The following is a 20,444-nucleotide window of genomic DNA, read 5'->3' on the forward strand; positions in this document are numbered from 1 at the left end:
GGGTGAACAGGGAGTACAGGAGGGGGCTGAGCACACTCTCTTGTGCGGCCCCTGCGTTGAGGTTCAACGAGGTGGAAATGTCCAAGACCCAATTGCACAGGGTGGGGTTGAGGCCCAGGGCCTCCAGCTTGATGAGCTTGGAGGGTACTATTGTCCTGAATGCTGGGCTGTAGTCAATGAACAGCATTCTTACATACAGTGCCTTGCGAAAGTATTCGGCCCCCTTGAACTTTGCGACCTTTTGCCACATTTCAGGCTTCAAACATAAAGATATAAAACTGTATTTTTTTGTGAAGAATCATAAACAAGTGGGACACAATCATGAAGTGGAACGACATTTATTGGATATTTAAAACTTTTTTAACAAATCAAAAACTGAAAAATTGGCCGTGCAAAATTATTCAGCCCCCTTACGTTAATACTTTGCAGCGCCACCTTTTGCTGCGATTACAGCTGTAAGTCGCTTGGGGTATGTCTCTATCTGTTTTGCACATCGAGAGACTGAAATGTTTTCCCATTCCTCCTTGCAAAACAGCTCGAGCTCAGTGAGGTTGGATGGAGAGCATTTGTGAACAGCAGTTTTCAGTTCTTTCCACAGATTCTCGATTGGATTCAGGTCTGGACTTTGACTTGGCCATTCTAACACCTGGATATGTTTATTTTTGAACCATTCCATTGTAGATTTTGCTTTATGTTTTGGATCATTGTCTTGTTGGAAGACAAATCTCCGTCCCAGTCTCAGGTCTTTTGCAGACTCCATCAGGTTTTCTTCCAGAATGGTCCTGTATTTGGCTCCATCCATCTTCCCATCAATTTTAACCATCTTCCCTGTCCCTGCTGAAGAAAAGCAGGCCCAAACCATGATGCTGCCACCACCATGTTTGACAGTGGGGATGGTGTGTTCAGCTGTGTTGCTTTTACGCCAAACATAAAGTTTTGCATTGTTGCCAAAAAGTTCAATTTTGGTTTCATCTGACCAGAGCACCTTCTTCCACATGTTTGGTGTGTCTCCCAGGTTGTTTGTGGCAAACTTTAAACAACACTTTTTATGGATATCTTTAAGAAATGGCTTTCTTCTTGCCACTCTTCCATAAAGGCCAGATTTTTGCAATATACGACTGATTGTTGTCCTATGGACAGAGTCTCCCACCTCAGCTGTAGATCTCTGCAGTTCATTCAGAGTGATCATGGGCCTCTTGGCTGCATCTCTGATCAGTCTTCTCCTTGTATGAGCTGAAAGTTTAGAGGGACGGCCAGGTCTTGGTAGATTTGCAGTGGTCTGATACTCCTTCCATTTCAATATTATCGCTTGCACAGTGCTCCTTGGGATGTTTAAAGCTTGGGAAATATTTTTGTATCCAAATCCGGCTTTAAACGTCTTCACAACAGTATCTCGGACCTGCCTGGTGTGTTCCTTGTTCTTCATGATGCTCTCTGCGCTTTTAACGGACCTCTGAGACTATCACAGTGCAGGTGCATTTATACGGAGACTTGATTACACACAGGTGGATTGTATTTATCATCATTAGTCATTTATGTCAACATTGGATCATTCAGAGATCCTCACTGAACTTCGGGAGAGAGTTTGCTGCACTGAAAGTAAAGGGGCTGAATAATTTTGCACGCCCAATTTTTCAGTTTTTGATTTGTTAAAAAAGTTTGAAATATCCAATAAATGTCGTTCCACTTCATGATTGTGTCCCACTTGTTGTTGATTCTTCACAAAAAATTACAGTTTTATATCTTTATGTTTGAAGCCTGAAATGTGGCAAAAGGTCGCAAAGTTCAAGGGGGCCGAATACTTTCGCAAGGCACTGTAGGTATTCCTCTTGTCCAGATGGGATAGTGCAGCATGCAGTGTAATGGCGATTACATTGTCTGTGGACCTGTTAGGGCGGTATGCAAACTGCAGTGGGTCTAGGGTGGCCGGTAAGGTGGAGGTGATATGATCCTTGACTAGTCTCTCAAAGCACTTCATGATGACAGAAGTGAGTGCTACGGGGCAGTAGTCATTTAGTTCAGTCTTTGCATTCTTGGGTACAGGAACAATGGTGGCCATCTTGAAGCATGTGGGGACAGCAGACTGGGATAGGGAGCGATTGAATATGTCCGGAAACACACCAGTCAGCTGGTCTGCGCATGCTCTGAGGAAGCGGCTAGGGATGCCGTCTGGGCCAGCAGCCTTGCGAGGGTTAACACGTTTAAATGTTTTACTCACGTCGGCAATGGAAGAGGGTGCAGTTCTTGTTAGCGGGCCGCGACGATGGCACTGTATTATCCTCAAAGCAGGCAAAGAAGGTGTTTAGTTTGTCTGGAAGCGTGACGGTGTCGGTGACGTGGCCAGTTCTCTTTTTGTAGTCCGTGATATCCTGTAGACCCTGCCACATACGTCTCACTTCTGAGCCGTTGAATTGCGACTCCACTTTGTCCCTGTACTGGTATTTTGCTTGTTTGATTGCCTTGCGGAGGGAATAACTACACTGTTTATATTCAGCCATATTCCCAGACCTCTTTCCATGGTTAAATGCAGTGGTTCGCGTTTTCAGTTTTGCGCGAATTCCACCATCCATCCACGTTGTCTGGTTAGGATAGGTTTTAGACACAGTGGGTACAACATCTCCAATGCACTTCCTTATAAATTCACTCACTGAGTCAGCGTATAGATCGATGTTGTTATCAGAGACTAACCGGAACATATCCCAGTCCGCGTGATCAAAACAATCTTGAAGCGTGGATTCCGATTGGTCAGAGCAACGTTGAATGGTTCTAGTCACTGGCACATCCTGTTTGAGTTTCTGCCTATAAGACAGTAGGAACAAGATGGCGTCGTGGTCGGATTTTCCAAAGGGAGGGCGGGGGAGGGCTTTGTATGCATCGCGGAAGTTAGAGTAGGAGTGGTCTAGTGTATTACCCCCGCGCGTAGTGCAATCAATATGGTGATAGAATTTAGGTAGCCTTGTTCTCAAATTTGCTTTGTTAAAATCCCCAGCAACAATAAATGCAGTCTCAGGATATATGGTTTCCCGTTTACATAGAGTCCAGTTAAGTTCCTTTAGGGCCATATTGGTGTCTGCTTGAGGGGTAATGTACACAGCTGTGACGATAACTGAAGAGAATTATCTTGGAAGGTAATATGGACGGCATTTGATTGTGAGGAATTCTAGGTCGGGTGAGCAGAAGGACTTGAGTTCCTGTATGTTGTTATGATTACACCATGAGTCATTAATCATTAAGAATACAACCCCGTCATTCCACTTCCTAGAGAGGTGTTTATCTCTGTAGGCGAAATGCATGGAGAAGCCCGGTGGCTGAACCGATTCCGACAACATATCCCGAGAGCCACGTTTCCGTTAATGTAACATTCTCTGGATATACAATCTCTGATGTCTCTCTGGAAGGCAACTCTTGCTCGAATTTAGTCTACCTTGTTGTCAAGAGACTGGACATTGACAAGTCGTATGCAAGGGAGCGGTGGGCGATGTGCACGTCTACAGAGCCTGACCAGGAGGCCGCTCCGTCTGCCCCTTCTGCGGCGCCGTTGTCTTGGGTCGGCTACTGGGATTAGATCCATTTTCCTGCGTGGTGGTCTAAACAGAGGATCCGCTTCGAGGAAGTCGTATTCCTGGTCGTAATATTGGTAAGTTGACGTCGCTCTTATATCCAATAGTTCTTCCTGGCTGTATGTAATAAGACTTAAGATTTCCTGGGGTAACAATATAAGAAATAATACATAAAAAAAACAAAATACTGCATAGTTTCCTAAGGACCCGAAGCGAGGCAACCATCTCTGACGGTGCCATCTTTTGTTGTTGTTGTTGTTGTTGTGTGTAGATGGGTGAGAAAAATAGCATTAATCCATTTTGAATTCCGTCTAACAAAATGTGGAATAAGTCAAGGGGTATGAATACTTTAAAAAGGCACTGTACGCACACGCTCACACATTTCCTAGTTTCCTCTTCTCAGCATCCTCACTGTAAACAGGTCTTAAAACTAGTACAGTGCACACATGCACGTGGGCACACTCACAACTTCAACACCCAAAACGCATCTCAAAAACACACTCACCTATACTTTTAAACCTATTTTTTTGGAGCACTTCAGGTAAAGGCGCTTCCTTGGTAGTGTAGATATCCATAGTGGAGGAACTGATAAGAGTGTGAGCTCTCGCGCAGTGGGGATTTAAAAGATGGAGGCACGCGATACCTCCCCTCTGTATTTCTTTACTTTGATCATTTTTCTCCCAGGGAACAGATGTCATTGGTGAAGGTGACTTTCAAGAGCGTGTTTCTACCCCAGTCAGGGAGGCAGGCAGGGAAGAAGGCAGGGAGGCATATAAGAGATTTACTATTTCATTTCCAGCGGGATCATCATATTTAATTTGCCTAGAGAGAGAGAGGAGAGGAGGAAGAAAGGAGGAGAGGAGTGTGGTGCCTGAGGGGAGAGAGAGAGCGCCTTGTTGGGAGAGCTCAGAGGACGTCCTGGCTTTCAACTCTCCTCTCTCCCCCCACCAGTCATCACAACAGTGCCACCCTAAACCCCATACACGCACACAGGAGGGCCTGTACACACACACAAACAAACCATACACACATTTGCACCTGCACACAGATAAACACACACACACACACTTAATAGCAGATACATAACATACGTATTATCCATTACAGTAGTTTCATGGGCCACAATGCAAGACCCTATATTGGAACGACGGTGGCATCTTGGCAAAAGGCAACGGCAGACAGACGAGTCCGAGCCAAAACCCTTCCCCAACAAGCCCGGTAGACTTTAAATGTGGCCCTGAGACATGCTTAAGTGTCGTCTCGTCTGACAAAAATAAAATAACAAAAAAAAAACGACAGGAGAACATGCATTAAAAGCTGGCCAGCGCTCTTCTTTGAAATGTGTTTTTCATGTCCGTGGGGCTTTCTAATACCCACTCATAAATGTACGCAATTGTATCTCCTCTCCCTCGGCTGGCTCTCTCACCATTTATTTATTTGCCATCACTCTTTCCAGTTCCTCCACCATTTCCTCTCTCTCTCTCCACTTGTGTCCTCTTCCCTTTTGCACATCAGATTTTCACGCTCTGGTCCCCTGAAACCATCTCACCCCCCCTTCCTCCCTCCCTCAGTTTGCTTCACTGTCCCCTCTCTGCTTCCTTCTGGGAAATAAAGTACATTTAAAACCATAGCCAAACTTCCCATTGGTCCTTCGTAGACCTCTACTCACACAGCATGGCCCAGTATTTTAAGACCTGCTGAAACTACATGAATCATTGTGTTACGGGTGTTGTACATTCCCACTGCTTCAAAGGCACCGCTTCATTTTACAATGGGTTTCGTGTGTGTGTGTTCTCATTAGTTGCATCCTGCCCGGTGCAGACCCAGTTTGTGGTAGTAAATGGGAGTGTCAGTACTTGCCTGGTGCTAGGCAGCCACGCTGTTTAGCAGTCAGAGGGCTAGGGCACACAGAAGAGTCCAATTGACTAGGATTAGGTGGAACAATGAGACGACAGCCTCTCTCCACGCAAACACACACACACACACACACACACACACACACACACACACACACACACACACACACACACACACACACACACACACACACACACACACACACACACACACACACACACACACACACACACACACACACACACACACACACACACACACACACACACACACAGAGAGTAGGGTTGTGAAATGAGACTGAAAATTGCACCTTTGAAGCGGTCAGAAAATAGATGAAAAGAGCCATTAAGCCAGTGTATTATCTGAGCCAGTGACGTACTAAAAGACACCCCACACTGAGCCCACGTCTCAATTTGTGTATGAGGGCCATTCGCATATCTATAATTCAACATGTTTCTGTGATAATAAAAAAAAGACATAAGGCACGTGATAAATAATTAATGGTATTAAATAAATCAACAAAAAAAGAGAACTGGAGAAAAAAAAGAAACATACTGGAAAAGTGTCATTGTCTGATTAAAAAAGATCCAATTTGCATGGTTGATGTTCTCTAGTTTGTCAGATTACACAGAGTAGTGTTTCAAGAATGCCTAACAATCTTGTGGATTAAATGCAGAGACAGACTCGCAGCAAGTTAGAAAATATTTTAAATATTCTAAATTAATCTCCTTTGGTTATTTTCTGTTTATCACATCGAAAACTTGTCCAAACACTAATACACACACACACACACAACTTCCGAAGTTCTTTCACTAATATCTGTTTTGTGTCCCTGAAATATCACACAATAAGCTAATCTCCTTCCAAGTTCTACACTATGGTAAACACCACTCTCCCCACCCCCTCAAAACCTCCCCCATAACATTCCTCCAACCCAAACGGAATTTTTGCAAAGGCTGACAGGGGGCTCAACGCAAAGAAGAAAACCTTGCTAATTCAAATAGCCATTATTGGCCATTACACTGCCTTCAGAAAGTATTCATATCCTTAGACCTATTCCACATTTTGCTGTGTTACAGCCGGAATTCAAAATGGATTAAATACATTTAAAAAAATCTCCATCTACACACAATACCCCATAATGACAAATTGAAAACATGATTTTAGCACTTTGGTAGCGATTACAGCTGTGAGTCTTTCTGGGTAAGTCTGTAAAAGCTTTGTACACTTAAATTGTACAATATTTACCTATTATTTTCAAAATGTCAAATTGGTTGATCATTGCTAGATAACCATCTAAGTCTTGCCATTGATTTTCAAGTAGATTTAAGTCAAAACTAACTTGGACACTCAGGAACATTCACTGTCTTCTTGGTAGCAAATGAGTGTAGATTTGGCCTTGTGTTTTAGGTTATTGTCCTGCTGAAAGGTGAATTCATCTCCCAGTGTCTGGTGGAAAGCAGACTGAACCAGGTTTTCCTCTGGGAATTTGCCCATGCTTAGTGCCATTCTGTTTATTTTTTATCCTGAAAAACTCCCCAATCCTTAACAATTGCAAGCATACCCATAATGTGATGCAGCCACCACCATGATTGAAAATATGAAGAGTGGTACTCAGTGATGTATTGTTGGATTTACCCCAAACATAATGCCTTTTTAATCAGGAAATAAAGTTAATTTCTTTGCCACATTTGTTGCAGTTTTAGTTTAGTGGTTTATTGCAAACGGTATGCATGTTTTGGAATATGTTTATTCTGTTCAGACTTTCTTTTCACGCTGTCATTTAGGTTAGTATTGTGGAGTAACTACAAATATTTTTGATCCACCCTCAGTTTCTCCTATCACAGCCATTAAACTCTGTAAATGTTTTAAAGTCACCATTGGCCTCACCAGTCACCACTGGTCTTTGTGGTTGAATCTGTGTTTGAAATTCACTGCTCGAAGGAGGGACCTTACAGATAATTGCATGTGTGGGGTACAGAGATGAGGTAGTCATTTAAAATTAATGTTAAACACTATTTATTGCTTACAGAGTGACTCCGTGCAACATATTATGTGACTGTTAAGCAAATCTTTACTCCTAAACTTATTTAGGGCTGCCCCATAAAGGGGTTGAATACTTAAGCTGAAATATCTTGCATTTTTTTCATTTTTCATTCATTTATAAAAATGTCCAAAAATATAAATTCCACAACTTTATGGGGTATTGTGTGTAGGCCAGTGACGATCTCAATTTAATAAATGTTTAATTCAGGCTGTAAAACACCAAAATGTGGGAAAAGTAAAGGGGTGTGAATACTTTCTGAAGGCACTGTATGTTGAAGCATCAGGGGAAGCTGATGGAAAACATTGGGTTCTACTGAGGAGCTAGTAGTTACCTGTCATTGGTGACAAAGGATATGGTACTTAGCCTGGAGCACTACAAAGGCCTGTCAGGGTCATCACTCACACTGACTATAACAATAAATAGGAAGCCATCTTGAGGGCTATTTTCCTTAGTGGTGATGTAAACCCCAAGCATCCACCTGTTTTTGACCTTGGATTGTCGTTAAAAAGCGTGTGGAAACAGTATGTGTGTGGGTGTGTTTGCATATGTGTCAGTGCCTTTTGGATCAAAGGTCCATGTGGTATAGATGGCAGGTGCACAAATGGCAGGTGATGGCCAAGAGAGTGATCTAAAATCAGGGGTTCCCAACCTTTTCTGTACCGGGGACCACCAAATCAAAGTCAAAAGCTCTTGAGGAACAGCATTTTGTTGTTGAAATTGATCTTGGTGGTCAAATTTGATAAATGTTTTCAGTGAACGTAAGAGATTAAAAGTCTATTATTATTATTAACAATTTGCATTCTGAATAGTAAAGTAATAATATAATACTCCCAGCTGTTATTATATTTGGAGAAATAAATCAATAAAAACATCTAAATAATCAACCACAGGTTGAAAACCACTGATCTAAATCTAAGCTGTAATCAACATGTCAAATGAGACCTGTTCGAGGAATCCTCTCCAGCATTTTACAACCAAAATAACCTTATTGAGGTTGTTCATTGGGTTCTACAGCATGTACAGTGCCATCAGAAAGTATTACAACTCCTTGACTGTTTAAAAATGCATTTAAATTGATTAAATTTAGTTTCTTTTGTCACTGGCCTACACACAATACCCCAAAACGTCAAAGTGGAATTATGGTTTTAAACCTTTTTACAAATTAATAAAAAATGACAAGCTGAAATGCCTTGAGTAATTCACCCCTTTGTTACAGCAAGCCTAAAATTCAGGAATAAAAATTAGCTTAACAAGTCACATTCTAAGGTACATGGCCTTCATTTAGCAAATCTGACAATAACTCTATCCTCTTGATTCCTGCATACAATCAAAAACTCAAACAGGAAGTCCCAGTGATGCGCGCAATATGAAAGTGATCCAATGAAGCGGATGCTAAGCAACAGGACTGTTTCACTAGCAAAGACTGGAATATGTTCTGGGATTCATCTGATAACATTGAGGAGTTTACCACATCAGTCACCGGCTTCATTAATAAATGCATTGACAACATCGATGTGACCGTACGTACATATCCTAACCAGAAGCCATGGATTACAGGCAACAACTACACTGAGATCAAGGCAAGGGCTGCCGCTTCAAGGTGCAGGACACTAATCCGGACGCTTATAAGAAATCCCACTACGCCCTACAACAAACCATCAAACAGGTAACCCGCCATTAGAGGACTAAGGTCGAATCCTGCTACACTGGCTTTAACTTCTTCATGACAGGGGGTAGTATTTTCACGTCCGGATGAAATGCATGCCCAAATTCAACTGCCTGCTACTCATCCCCAGTAGATAAGATATGCATTTTATGCAGGAGGACCATTTGTGATGTTTATGGGACATATTGGAGTGCCAACAGAAGAAGCTTGTCAAAGGTAAGGCATGATTTATATTTTTATTTCTGCGTTTTTTGTCTGCAGGGTTGAAATATGTTCTCTCTTTTTTGTTTACGGAGGTGCTATCCTCAGATAATAGCATCGTTTGCTTTCGCCGAAAAGCCTTTTTGAAATCTGAGATGTTGGCTGGATTCACAACACGTGTAGCTTTAATTTGGTATCTTACATGTGTGATTTCATGAAAGTTAGATTTTTATAGGAATTTATTTGAATTTAGCGTTCTGCATTTTCTCTGGCTTTTGGTCAGGTGGGACGCATATCCCAGAGAGGTTAAAAAATAAAATAATTATTAGCAAAGATTGGCCTATGTTTGCATCTTTACAGAAAACGTGTTGTGATTGGAGCTCTGGATTTGCTATGCTGCATTCTTTAAAGAGAAATAGCAGGGATGTGTTGTAGATTAAATATGACGATGTTTGCTTTTCCGTAACTTGTAGCCTACACCTGAATATATTGCAAATATAGAACAGATAAAATATTTTGGGTGCTGGACATTGATCACGAGTAGGATTTAACCCATTTTCGATCAAACATGAGGATGAATATTACACATCATGTAAGGATATCTTTTGATATTATGCATTTTTTGAGAAATACGTATACATAAATTATCAGGTAATGACTACAGATATGATACATTTCTGAAAGTATGTGGATTCGTTCATTCCTAAGTATAGGCTGGACACATGACATTTTTAACAATACTTTTTTTTCTGATAAACACTAGAGCCCAGTTTCATAATATTACTATATGTCCCAGCTGCTTGCTGTAGTTTTGAAGTAATCATGAAAAAGCAGGTCTTATTTTAGGGTATTTTTCACACTGCCTGCTCCTATTAGTTCTATTGAGCAATGTGGCACCAACTCGCCTTCCGAATGTTCTATTCCCAGTTCATTGTTCTACGTCACAATGCCTGCTTTGCTATTGTTGGCAATGAGACCTGCCCACGTTGTTTATAGTTCAAATGTAAACAAAAAATGGCTCATGGAACTCTGATGTCGTCCCATTGTTTACTATAGGGTAACACAGGTATGTCTGTCTATTTTGCCAAATATCTCGCAATGTGTATATTTAGATTTTTTCGAATTGGACACCATTTTAAACATTATAATCTCCTCTTTCTAATTATGTAAGGCAGGGCAGTGTACTCCGTTGTCATCAAACGCTAGCCCAGAAATACCTTTTGCGAAATGGAATTCTAAGCGTCACTCAAGTCAAAACAGGCTCTGCAAACGTTCGACTCCATTCATTTGCTATGGGCTCACGCTAGTTTACCAGCTTAGCCAATGTTATTTTACCATTTTCAGCCTTGGGTGAATTTTGACACGTTCTATTGTCCAGCCTACAAAGTATAAAGGATTAGATATGTCAGCATGTTGACACATAACCTTTCCGGAGTTAAAATATTCTATAAATATGTAAGCGGGAGCACTCACATCAGAAGCGTATCTTGAAGGGATCTCACCCCGATATCTCCCTGGACTCATACAGTAGCAGGGAGATTTCTGAAGTCCGGACTGGATGCATGTAGAAACTGTCCCATTATTGAGAATATCCTAGCTCAATATATGAAATTAAGGACATGTGTATCTGGAGCACATCTACTCCTTATTTCCAATAAAATGTCAGAAATATGTCCTCTGATATTGGCCCTTTTCACCCAGTGCATCTTCTCCTTAAAAATAACTGTCCAATGAAAATGTCACTTTTAAAAGTTTATATTCTGTTAACTCATCGCCACATGTTGTTGACTCATATTATACTCGCATTTTCTGACAAATGCATCAATTGAAGAAAAAAAAAGAAAAAAAAACAACTACTCAAACTTGTATCTAAAACAGCCAGTTTAAATAATGCTTGCTATTTCCTTACAGGATGATGTCATGCTGCTGAGGAGGATGAGCTGGCCAATCAGCGGTCTACTGACTATCTTTAGCAACCGGTATAAGCCTGTTGGGGTACGCCCACACCATTCCAACACAGAAAGGCTACTTTTTAACATAATTAAAACATTTTGGAAGGAAAACTATTTCACTTACATTGTAATTCATTATAAGTGATATTTCATAGAAATATAGCAACACTGGACAGTTACTTTAAAAGTGCTCCACTTATCTTCCCTCACTCACATACCTCCGTCACCCTCACTTCCCCCACGCACTTCCCTCTTTCCATCCCAAGTTCTCCTCCTTTGTCCCCACATCTAGCTTATCTTCTCCCCGTTCTACATCCTATTGAAGTTTAACTCCCTTCCTCGCTCTCCTTCTCCCCCATTTGAGATTTAATCACTCCTAACTGTCCATAAAGATTAAATTACTAAAGCACAGTAGATCGTTAAGGTCAAATTCATGTTAGGATGGTTCGGCATTTCCTGTCTGTCTTGTAGCTCTGAGCACTAAGAGATCTCCTCTTTGCTAACGACTAACTGGACAAAACACAAGCTGCCTTTCTGAGATTGATTCACTTCCGAGGAGGTTGTTGACAAACAACCCCTCCCAAACGAACCCCCTCGTGCCTGTCTTTTCTAGTCTTCTATCACTGAGGTGGGGGCTGTGTTCCTAAAGGAGACAAGTTGAATAAATAATGAAATGCTGATTTACCTAAATAGAATTGAGCAATTCCATTCTCATGAGGACTTGCGGCTAGCCTCTCTAGCCCATAGGCTGTAGAGAGTGGAGTGTCAAATTAAATACAATTTTATTGGTCACATACACATATTTAGCAGATGTTATTGCAGGTGTAGTAAAATATGCTTGTGTTCCTAGCTCCAACAGTGCAGTAATATCTAACAATTCACAACAATACACACAAATCTAAAAGAAAAATAACAGAATTAAGATATATTAAGACGTGCAATGTGGAGTGGTATTGACTAAAATACAGTAGAATAGAATACAGTATATGCATATGAAATTAGTAAAGCAGTATGTAAACATTATTAAAGAGAATAGTGTTCCATTATTAAAGTGAACAGTGATTCCATGTCTATGTATATAGAGAAGTTGCCGTACCAGGCGGTGATATAGCCCGAAAGGAAGCTCTCAATTGTGCATCTGTAAAATTTTGTGAGGGTCTTAGGGGCCAATGCAAGTTTCTTCAGCCTCCTGAGGTTGAAGAGGCGCTGTTGCACCTTCTTCACCACTGTGTGTGGGTGGACCATTTCAGATCATCAGTGATGTGTACGCTGAGGAACTTGAAGCTTTCCACCTTCTCCACTGTGGTCCCGTCAATGTGGGTAGGGGCATGCTCCCTCTGCACAGCGCACTAATGAATTTAGCATTAGCCACCTAATGAGCTAGCAGCTAATGTAGCAGTACCTCCAGTTAAAAGCAGTTAGCTGTGAGACTCCTCAGAAAACACCAGAGGTGTGTATCTACCTTAGATCCTAATGATTAATTAGAGTGGTGTTTGACTGGAATTTAATAACAAAATATAGTAGTGCTGCGTGATTAACCAATTTAATTGACCGATGTCAGTTCAATTACTTGAATTCCATTTACAGTACCAGTGAAAAGTTTGGACACACCTACTCACTCAAGGGTTTTTCTTCATTTCTATTATTTTCTACATTGTAGAATAATAGTGAAGACATCAAAACTATGAAATAACACATGGAATCATGTAGTTACCAAAAAAGTGTCTAAATATATTTTATATTTGAGATTCTTCAAAGTAGCCACCCTTTGCCTTGATGACAGCTTTGCACTGTCATCCTCTCAGCCAGCTTCATGCAGTAGTCACCTGGAATACATTTCAATTAACAGGTGTGCCTTGTTAAAAGTTCATTTGTGGAATGTCTTTCCTTCTTAATGCATTTGAGCCAATCAGTTGTGTTGTGACAAGGTAGGGGTGGTATACAGAAGATAGCCCTGTTTGGTAAAAGACCAAGTCCATATTATGGCAAGAACAGCTCAAATAAGCAAGGAGAAACGACAGTCCATCGTTACTTTCAGACATGGTCAGTCAATCCGGAAAATGTCAAGAACTTTGATAGTTTCTTCCATTGCAGTCGCAAAAACCATCAAGCGCTATGGTGAAACTGGCTCTCATGAGAACCGTCACAGGAAAGGAAGACCCAGAGTTACCTCTGCTGCAGCCCAAATAAATGCTTCACAGAGTTCAAGTAAGACATCTCAACATTAACTGTTCAGAGGAGACTGCATGAAATCAGGCCTTCGTGGTTGAATTGCTGCAAAGAAATCACTACTAAAGGACACTAATAAGAAGAAAAAACTTGCTTGGGCCAAGAAACATGAGCAAAGGACATTAGAGCGGTGGAAATCTGTCCTTTGGTCTGATGAGTCCATTTTGAGATTTTTGGGTCCAACTGCAGTGTCTTTGTGAGATGCAGAGTAGGTGAACGGATGATCTCTGCATGTGTGGTTCCCACCGTGAAGCATGGAGGTGGTGGTGGTGTGGGGGTGCTTTGCTGGTGATACTGTCAATGATTTATTTAGAATTCAAGGCACGCTTAACCAGCATGACTACCACAGCATTCCCGAGGGGATACGCCATCCCATCTGGGTTGCGCTTAGTGGGACTATAATTTGTTTTTCAACAGGACAATGACCCAACACACCTCCAGGCAGTGTAAGGGCTATTTGACCAAGAAGGAGAGTGATGGAGTGATGCATCAGATGACGTGGCCTCCACAATCACCTGACCGCAACACCATTTGAGATGGTTTGTGATGCGTTGGACCGCAAAGTGAAAGAAAAACACCCCATATATTCCGCATATATTGTAACTGCTTCAAGACTGTTGGAAAAGCATTCCAGGTGAAGCTGGTTGAGAGAATTGTCCCAGAGTTGATCGGGTTAGGGGAGGGTTTGGCTGGGGTAGGCCGTCATTGTACAATAAGAATTTGTTCTTAAATCAACTTGCTTAGTTAAATAAAGGTTAAATAAAATAAAAGAATGCCAAGAGTGTGCAAATATGTCATCAAGGCAAAGGGTGGCTACTTTGAAGAATCTAAAATATATGTTGATTTGTTTAACACTTTTTTGGTTACTACATGATTCCATATGTGTTATTTCATAGTTTTGATATCTTTACTACTAATCTACAACGTAGGAAATAGTAAAAATAAAGAAAAATCTTTGAATGAGTAGGTGTGTAACTTTGACTGGTACTGTTGTTCGAGGGGGGGACATGCGAGCCCAACAGGCTGTTTCTCTAGAGAGAAATAAAATAATTCACTAGAAAAATCAAGTCAAGAACTATGTACTATTGGTTGTATATTTCTGTTTTTTTGTATTTGTCGTGTTCATAATAAAAAAAAGATTTAAAAATAATAATAAAAAACTATGGAACGCTGGGCCGAAGGGAGTAGTAGTTTTCATTGAGCAAATATTCAACATAGTCCAACATGGAAATATGGTAATTAACTACAATGACCATTATCCATTGCACCTGTTCTTTTCCAGCTTGGATACACTTTTATGCATTCTACGTTAGGTTAGATAAACACAGACCACATACACTGCCGCATGAGAGAGGAATGCAAAAAACACAATGACAAGAAAGAGGGATAGAGAGTTCATGAAAGTATGCCTCATCTACTTTGAAGAACAGGTAAAATGATTGTCAGACAGCTCTGAAGCATACTTAGGCAGGCTAGCCTAGCTTAATAGGATGACTAAAGACAGTACAGTATGGGTAGAACATAGATAATGTTAGATGGCTGTCTGTGCTGTTTGATACTGCCTGCGCAGAGATGAGATGCTGACTTTAAGGAATAAAAAATTATAAAGTCATAAAACTAAGTAATATACACAACTGAAATATTTGATCATTTATTGAAATGTCCTATTTCTATGTGTAGACCTGACAGAAACAACTGAATTGGTAATTGAATGTTCAATATGTTTGGCTTTGGCATTTCCATTAAAAAGCCCTAATAATTTGAATGTCATTATTTAATATCTTTAAAAAACGAAATATCAAAACCAAAATCCGTGATAATGTTTTATAGTCGAACCGAAACAACCTCAAAAAGCACTAATCGCTCAGCTCTACTAAATAGGACTACCATTTGTCCCTTTTGGGTAGGACACTATCTGAAACTCTGATTGTTTTTGTATGAAAATCTATAATTAATAGTGATATGCCTAATGGGTATTGGTCAGGGGGTGTGGAGTGAGAAGAATCAAATCATAATTCCTCTAATGAAATGTGTCATTGATTAAAATTTGATTTGATTGAAATTGAACGGCTTTGTGAGAGCGACTTTGGCTCAATTAAAAACTGTTGAACTGCTCTGAAAATAGTGGTTATATGGGCAAGGGAACATTCCTCCTCGGAAACCTTTAGCAGCTCAGAGACAGTCAGGGAAATCAGATATAAAAACGTTTCATCCTCCACAGAGAGGAAGCGCTTTTAAGACGAGACATGTAGGGCCATCCATCACCATTGTGTCACTCCTGGGTCAGTCAGCCTCCCCTCTGCAACCACCTCCATCACAAAAGAGAGGAAACAATATATCCTCTTCCAAATCCAAAAAGAGCTGTGGATGGTCCGTTCTCCCGCCTGACACTGAAAACGTGATATCTTGTCAAACTGTCACCAAACCACAGAGAGATAATACGACTTCAATCACGTATACTACCGAGCCTCACATACCAAGCCCTGATCATATCCAGCACCATACTCATGTTCATGGTAGTCCAGAATTATAATAGACAATCTAATGTATGCTTGCATATCATGCTGATAGATGTTGTACATCCCTTTGGATGGAATGTTAAAAACCTTCTGACTTAAGCCAGAAGGTATGCTTTACTGTGAAGGAGGCACTGGCCACCCAGACCACCTGCTACAGGGAAAATGGAGACAGGAGATTCCGCTCTTCTCCTGCAGTCAGACGCTCTCACATTCCTCACATCCCATCAGCCCCTGTGGTCACCTAGACAGACCCAGACCCAGGGGGAAATTAAGCTGTGTGTGTGGGTGGAGAGTGAACGGCCAGACACTGCAAGCCCCTAAGGGCTGAAACTGAGATCCATCCATGAAAATTTAACTCAGACATTCCCATGGTTCACGTAGAGTATTGACGTCTGCCCCATGAAACAGGTAGTTTAGAATGTTGAGTATGAGTGCATGGTTTTTGTCAGTAAGTTTACTGAATTTGTAGAATGTGAGTATCTAAAGTATTCTTCAGATGTGTAATTGCATAACAAGTTAAGTATATAGTGCCCGGGCTATTCATTTCATGACGGTGTCACTTTATCAAAGGGCCTCACTGCAACTGACTGTACACTGCGTGTAGCTAAAGTGGTGTATGTATTGCCCCACTTACCACTCCCACTGAAGTAAATGTCAATGAACAGCCGTAAGTAAGCACCACTGTATAGCGACAGGGTCCAACTGTATAATGTATGACTGTGCTGAAAATAGTGTCATTACACCAAGTACTGTATAACTGCTACTATGTAACTGTACACCATAATGTATTACTCTAATTGTGTGTGTGTGTGTGTGTGTGTGTGTGTGTGTGTGTGTGTGTGTGTGTGTGTCTTTGCATTGGACTCACCAGCACACTTGGTCTTGGCCCTCAGGGGGGGTCCGGGGGCCCCAGTTCCTCCGTCCAGGGGCCGGGTGAGCAGCACGCTGATCTCGTACTCCGTGTCGGGGTCCAGGTGGCCGATTTTGTGTGTGGTCTTGTCCACAGGCTGGTTGTCGATGAGGCTGCCTGCCACCGTGCGGTACTCAACCTCCCGCTCCACGATGGGCCCGTCACCGTTGATGGAGTTGGCGTTGAGCTGGATCCACAGGTAGGTTGCACCCACGGCGGTAAGCTGGGGCGGAGCGATGGGCACCGGGGGCTCTGGGGGTCAAAGAGGAAGAGATTAGGGTTAGATGAGGAGTCTTAAATGGTCATTTCAAATTGGTAGATAAATACTGTTTATCTACCACGGTTAAAGTAACTGTCCAGTGAAAATCTCACTTTTAAAAGTTTATATTATGTTAACTCATACCCAAATGACGTTGTTGACTGATATGCATGTGACCAAAGCATAAATAGGAGATTTTTTTTTTTCAAAAACCCCACCTCGAACTTGTATCTAAAACAGACCGTTTCAAAAATGCTTGCTACTTCCTTATAGAGGATGTTGACATGGAAAAAAAACTATTTCACTCATATTGCCATTAATTACAGGTAATATTTAACAGAAAATTGGTAAAAAACAGGCCAGTTATTTTAATACTTTATAATATATTAATTATTTTATCCCCAGAGACACTATATATACTGTATTTACTCTCTAGGGGCTTTCAATCATATGGTTCCAGGAACTGATAATACATTGCAAAATGTGTTCTGTTTCTTGATGATTCACCTTGACTCTGCTATACAAGGGAGATGGCAAATAGCACCCTGCGCTAAACCTGCAGTGAGCGTAGCTAAACACACTAAAACTATGCAAATACCACCGGTTTACTCTGCAAAAAGAACAGAATAGAGCGCAACATTCTCAATTACATCCAACTTGAGTCTGTAGAGAAATAGAAAACATGTTAGCATGATATCGGAAGCTTAAATCTTAAGTAAGAGCAATTAAGTGATTGTAGTGGCGGTGCCTCACACAAAGCCGGGAGTAACGGGCTGAAGCGGAGAGCACGGTGAAACGGAGAGAGATCAAAAGCGAGGTAATGAGTTAAACCAATTAATTTCCTGACCTTCGCCGATAGAACAGCCAACCTGAATCCCATTACTCATCACTCCCACCGGTCCTGCTCCATTTCTCCCGTGACCCATTTCAATAATCTCCCTCTCCTCTCCTCCACCCATCTCTCTTTTCTCTTTGTCTCCCCGAAGAGACCTCTGAGAAGGATTCATTTTGCCAAAGCCAGTCTATCGTGTTCAATCGTCAACGATAAGACAATGAGACAATTCCTGTCCATTGTGAGGGTGAATGTTTTTTCACCGTTTTTTTGGTCTGTTGTTCTATGACTAAGGGTCAGGGTTTTTTTCTTTGTCTGGTCTAGGGAGTGACAGGCTTGACTTCCATGGACGTGTGACGCTGTCCTACAGCTATGACTAGTAACTACATGTCAGCATCAGCATGTTCGGTCTAAACACAGCCCAGTGTTGGCCTTTGAAGTTTGATATGGCCCCTCTCCTCTCCCTCTTTTCTTGCGTGATGAGTGTCTCACACGAATGGGACTGTCAATCCTTGTGTCACACACATACACAGCGAGTGACTTGCCCTGTAATTAGTCTTTGCCCTGATGATAGCCTGTCCGACAGGCCAGTCAGGTGTCCTGGTGACTGTATGACTAAGTCTGAAAACTCCGGTGCATTTATTAGCCCTAACGTAACTAAATAGATAAGACTTGGATATCAGTCTGAGTGACTCATGTCCCTGTGAGGATTTTATCTTAGAAAAGTCCAGTTGGGTTCTCCAGGTTCTTTCCAATAACGCAGTTTTTTTTTATATAGAAGGTGCATATGAGGACATTCCCTAAATATAGTATATTCAATTACAGATGTAGGATCTTAATTTGACCTATATTGTCAAAGCCAGAATAATCCTGCAGCAACAGGATTTGAACATTGAGTCCATAATGTTGCTTGATAGCTGGCTAAAGGTAGGCTACATGAAAAGTGCAATACTGTTAATTTAACCGTGTGTGAGTGTGGGTTTTCCGTGAATTTATGTAAATCGCAAAGCTCATCTGCATTTCCTGTGGCGTAGGACAATTCTCAGCAACAAAAGAGTGATCAAATTAAGATCCTACATCTGTATTTAACAGTCATCTTATTCCCATACAGTATTGAGCCATCAAGACTTGTAAAAAAATAGGACCTCAGAGTATTTCGTCGCCACTGGAGGTGTGTGTAGTTCACACAGACACACGATGTCCAGGGCCGCTGATATCGATTGGAACCAGGGAGAACCCCAATTACCAGTGAAGTAATGGCTCATCTGTCTTCCTGGCTGGGGCAGGTGCAAGCCTGGCCTTATAACGTGTCACCTTTCTATGAGATGGAAAGGACAGAATGTCTGTCTCTGTCTGCCCAGGGGCCGTATGTCTCACAGTAGCAGCGCTGATCTAGGACCATTTGTGACTTTTAGATTACAATGAATGAGATGGACAGGTAGGACCTGATCCTAGATCAGCACTCGCTTTGTGAATTACAGCTCTAGACCGCTGTCTGTAATGTGTCCACTGGGGGGTGACGCCTGACTCAATTGTGATTTACACACATCAGGATATTGTACATCCTGGAGTCCATGAAAGTCTCACACACACACACACACACACCCACCCACGGGTCGCTCGTCTTTTCAGTTCGCTGCAGCTAGCGACTGGAACGAGCTGCAACAAACACTCAAACTGAACAGTTTTATCTCAATCTCTTCAAAGACTCAATCACGGACACTCTTACTGACAGTTGTGGCTGCTTCGCATGATGTATTGTTGTCTCGACCTTCTTGCCCTTTGTGCTGTTGTCTATGCCAAATAATGTTTGTCCCATGTTGTGTTGCTACCATGTTATCATGTTGTGTTGTCATGTGTTGCTGCCTACATTTTGCCTTTTTGGTAGGCCGTCATTGTAAATAAGAATTTGTTCTTAACTGGCTTGCCTAGTTAAATAAATAAATAAAAATGTTAAAATCACACACACACGTCATGGCTGCCCACCTGTTGACCTTCCCTGCATTTCACACCTCTTCCTCTGTCCTGTTCACACCATTCTATACACATCAGACCTGGGTTTACACTGAGTGTTAATGTCAGCTAGGTTTGCACGTTTAGGTACTATTCTATTGGTCGCATTGCACCTGACAAGCTTATACTTAATTCTATTAATTCCATTTCTATGATAGAGATAGTCTTTCTTTGGCAATGGTAGAGCCAGCCGTCGTGCTCATAGTCGAGCCAGCCGTCGTGCTCATAGTCGAGCCAGCCGTCGTGCTCATAGTCGAGCCAGCCGTCGAGCCAGCCGTCGAGCCAGCCGTCCTGATCATAGTCGAGCCAGCCGTCGAGCTCATAGTCGAGCCAGCCGTCGAGCCAGCCGTCCTGATCATAGTCGAGCCAGCCGTCCTAATCCCTGGGTTACTGACTGAT

At 41.7% G+C, this 20,444-nt stretch overlaps 1 protein-coding gene across 12 annotated transcripts in view; it reads right to left on the reverse strand.

The window, feature by feature from the left end:
- Positions 1-20,444, reverse strand: part of LOC110490935 (receptor-type tyrosine-protein phosphatase mu) — a 296,571-nt gene that overhangs the window by 156,265 nt on the left and 119,862 nt on the right. For all 12 annotated transcript variants that reach the window (XM_090199474.1, XM_036943993.2, XM_090199471.1 and 9 more), the window contains exon 7: positions 16,900-17,193. In XM_090199474.1, the coding sequence (XP_090055600.1) occupies positions 16,900-17,193 (294 nt within the window). The remainder of the gene's footprint in view (positions 1-16,899; positions 17,194-20,444) is intronic.

This window comes from Oncorhynchus mykiss, chromosome 15 (genome assembly GCF_057628025.1).
Source record: "Oncorhynchus mykiss isolate SJ-2025 chromosome 15, ASM5762802v1, whole genome shotgun sequence".
NCBI classification, from domain to species: domain Eukaryota; kingdom Metazoa; phylum Chordata; class Actinopteri; order Salmoniformes; family Salmonidae; genus Oncorhynchus; species Oncorhynchus mykiss.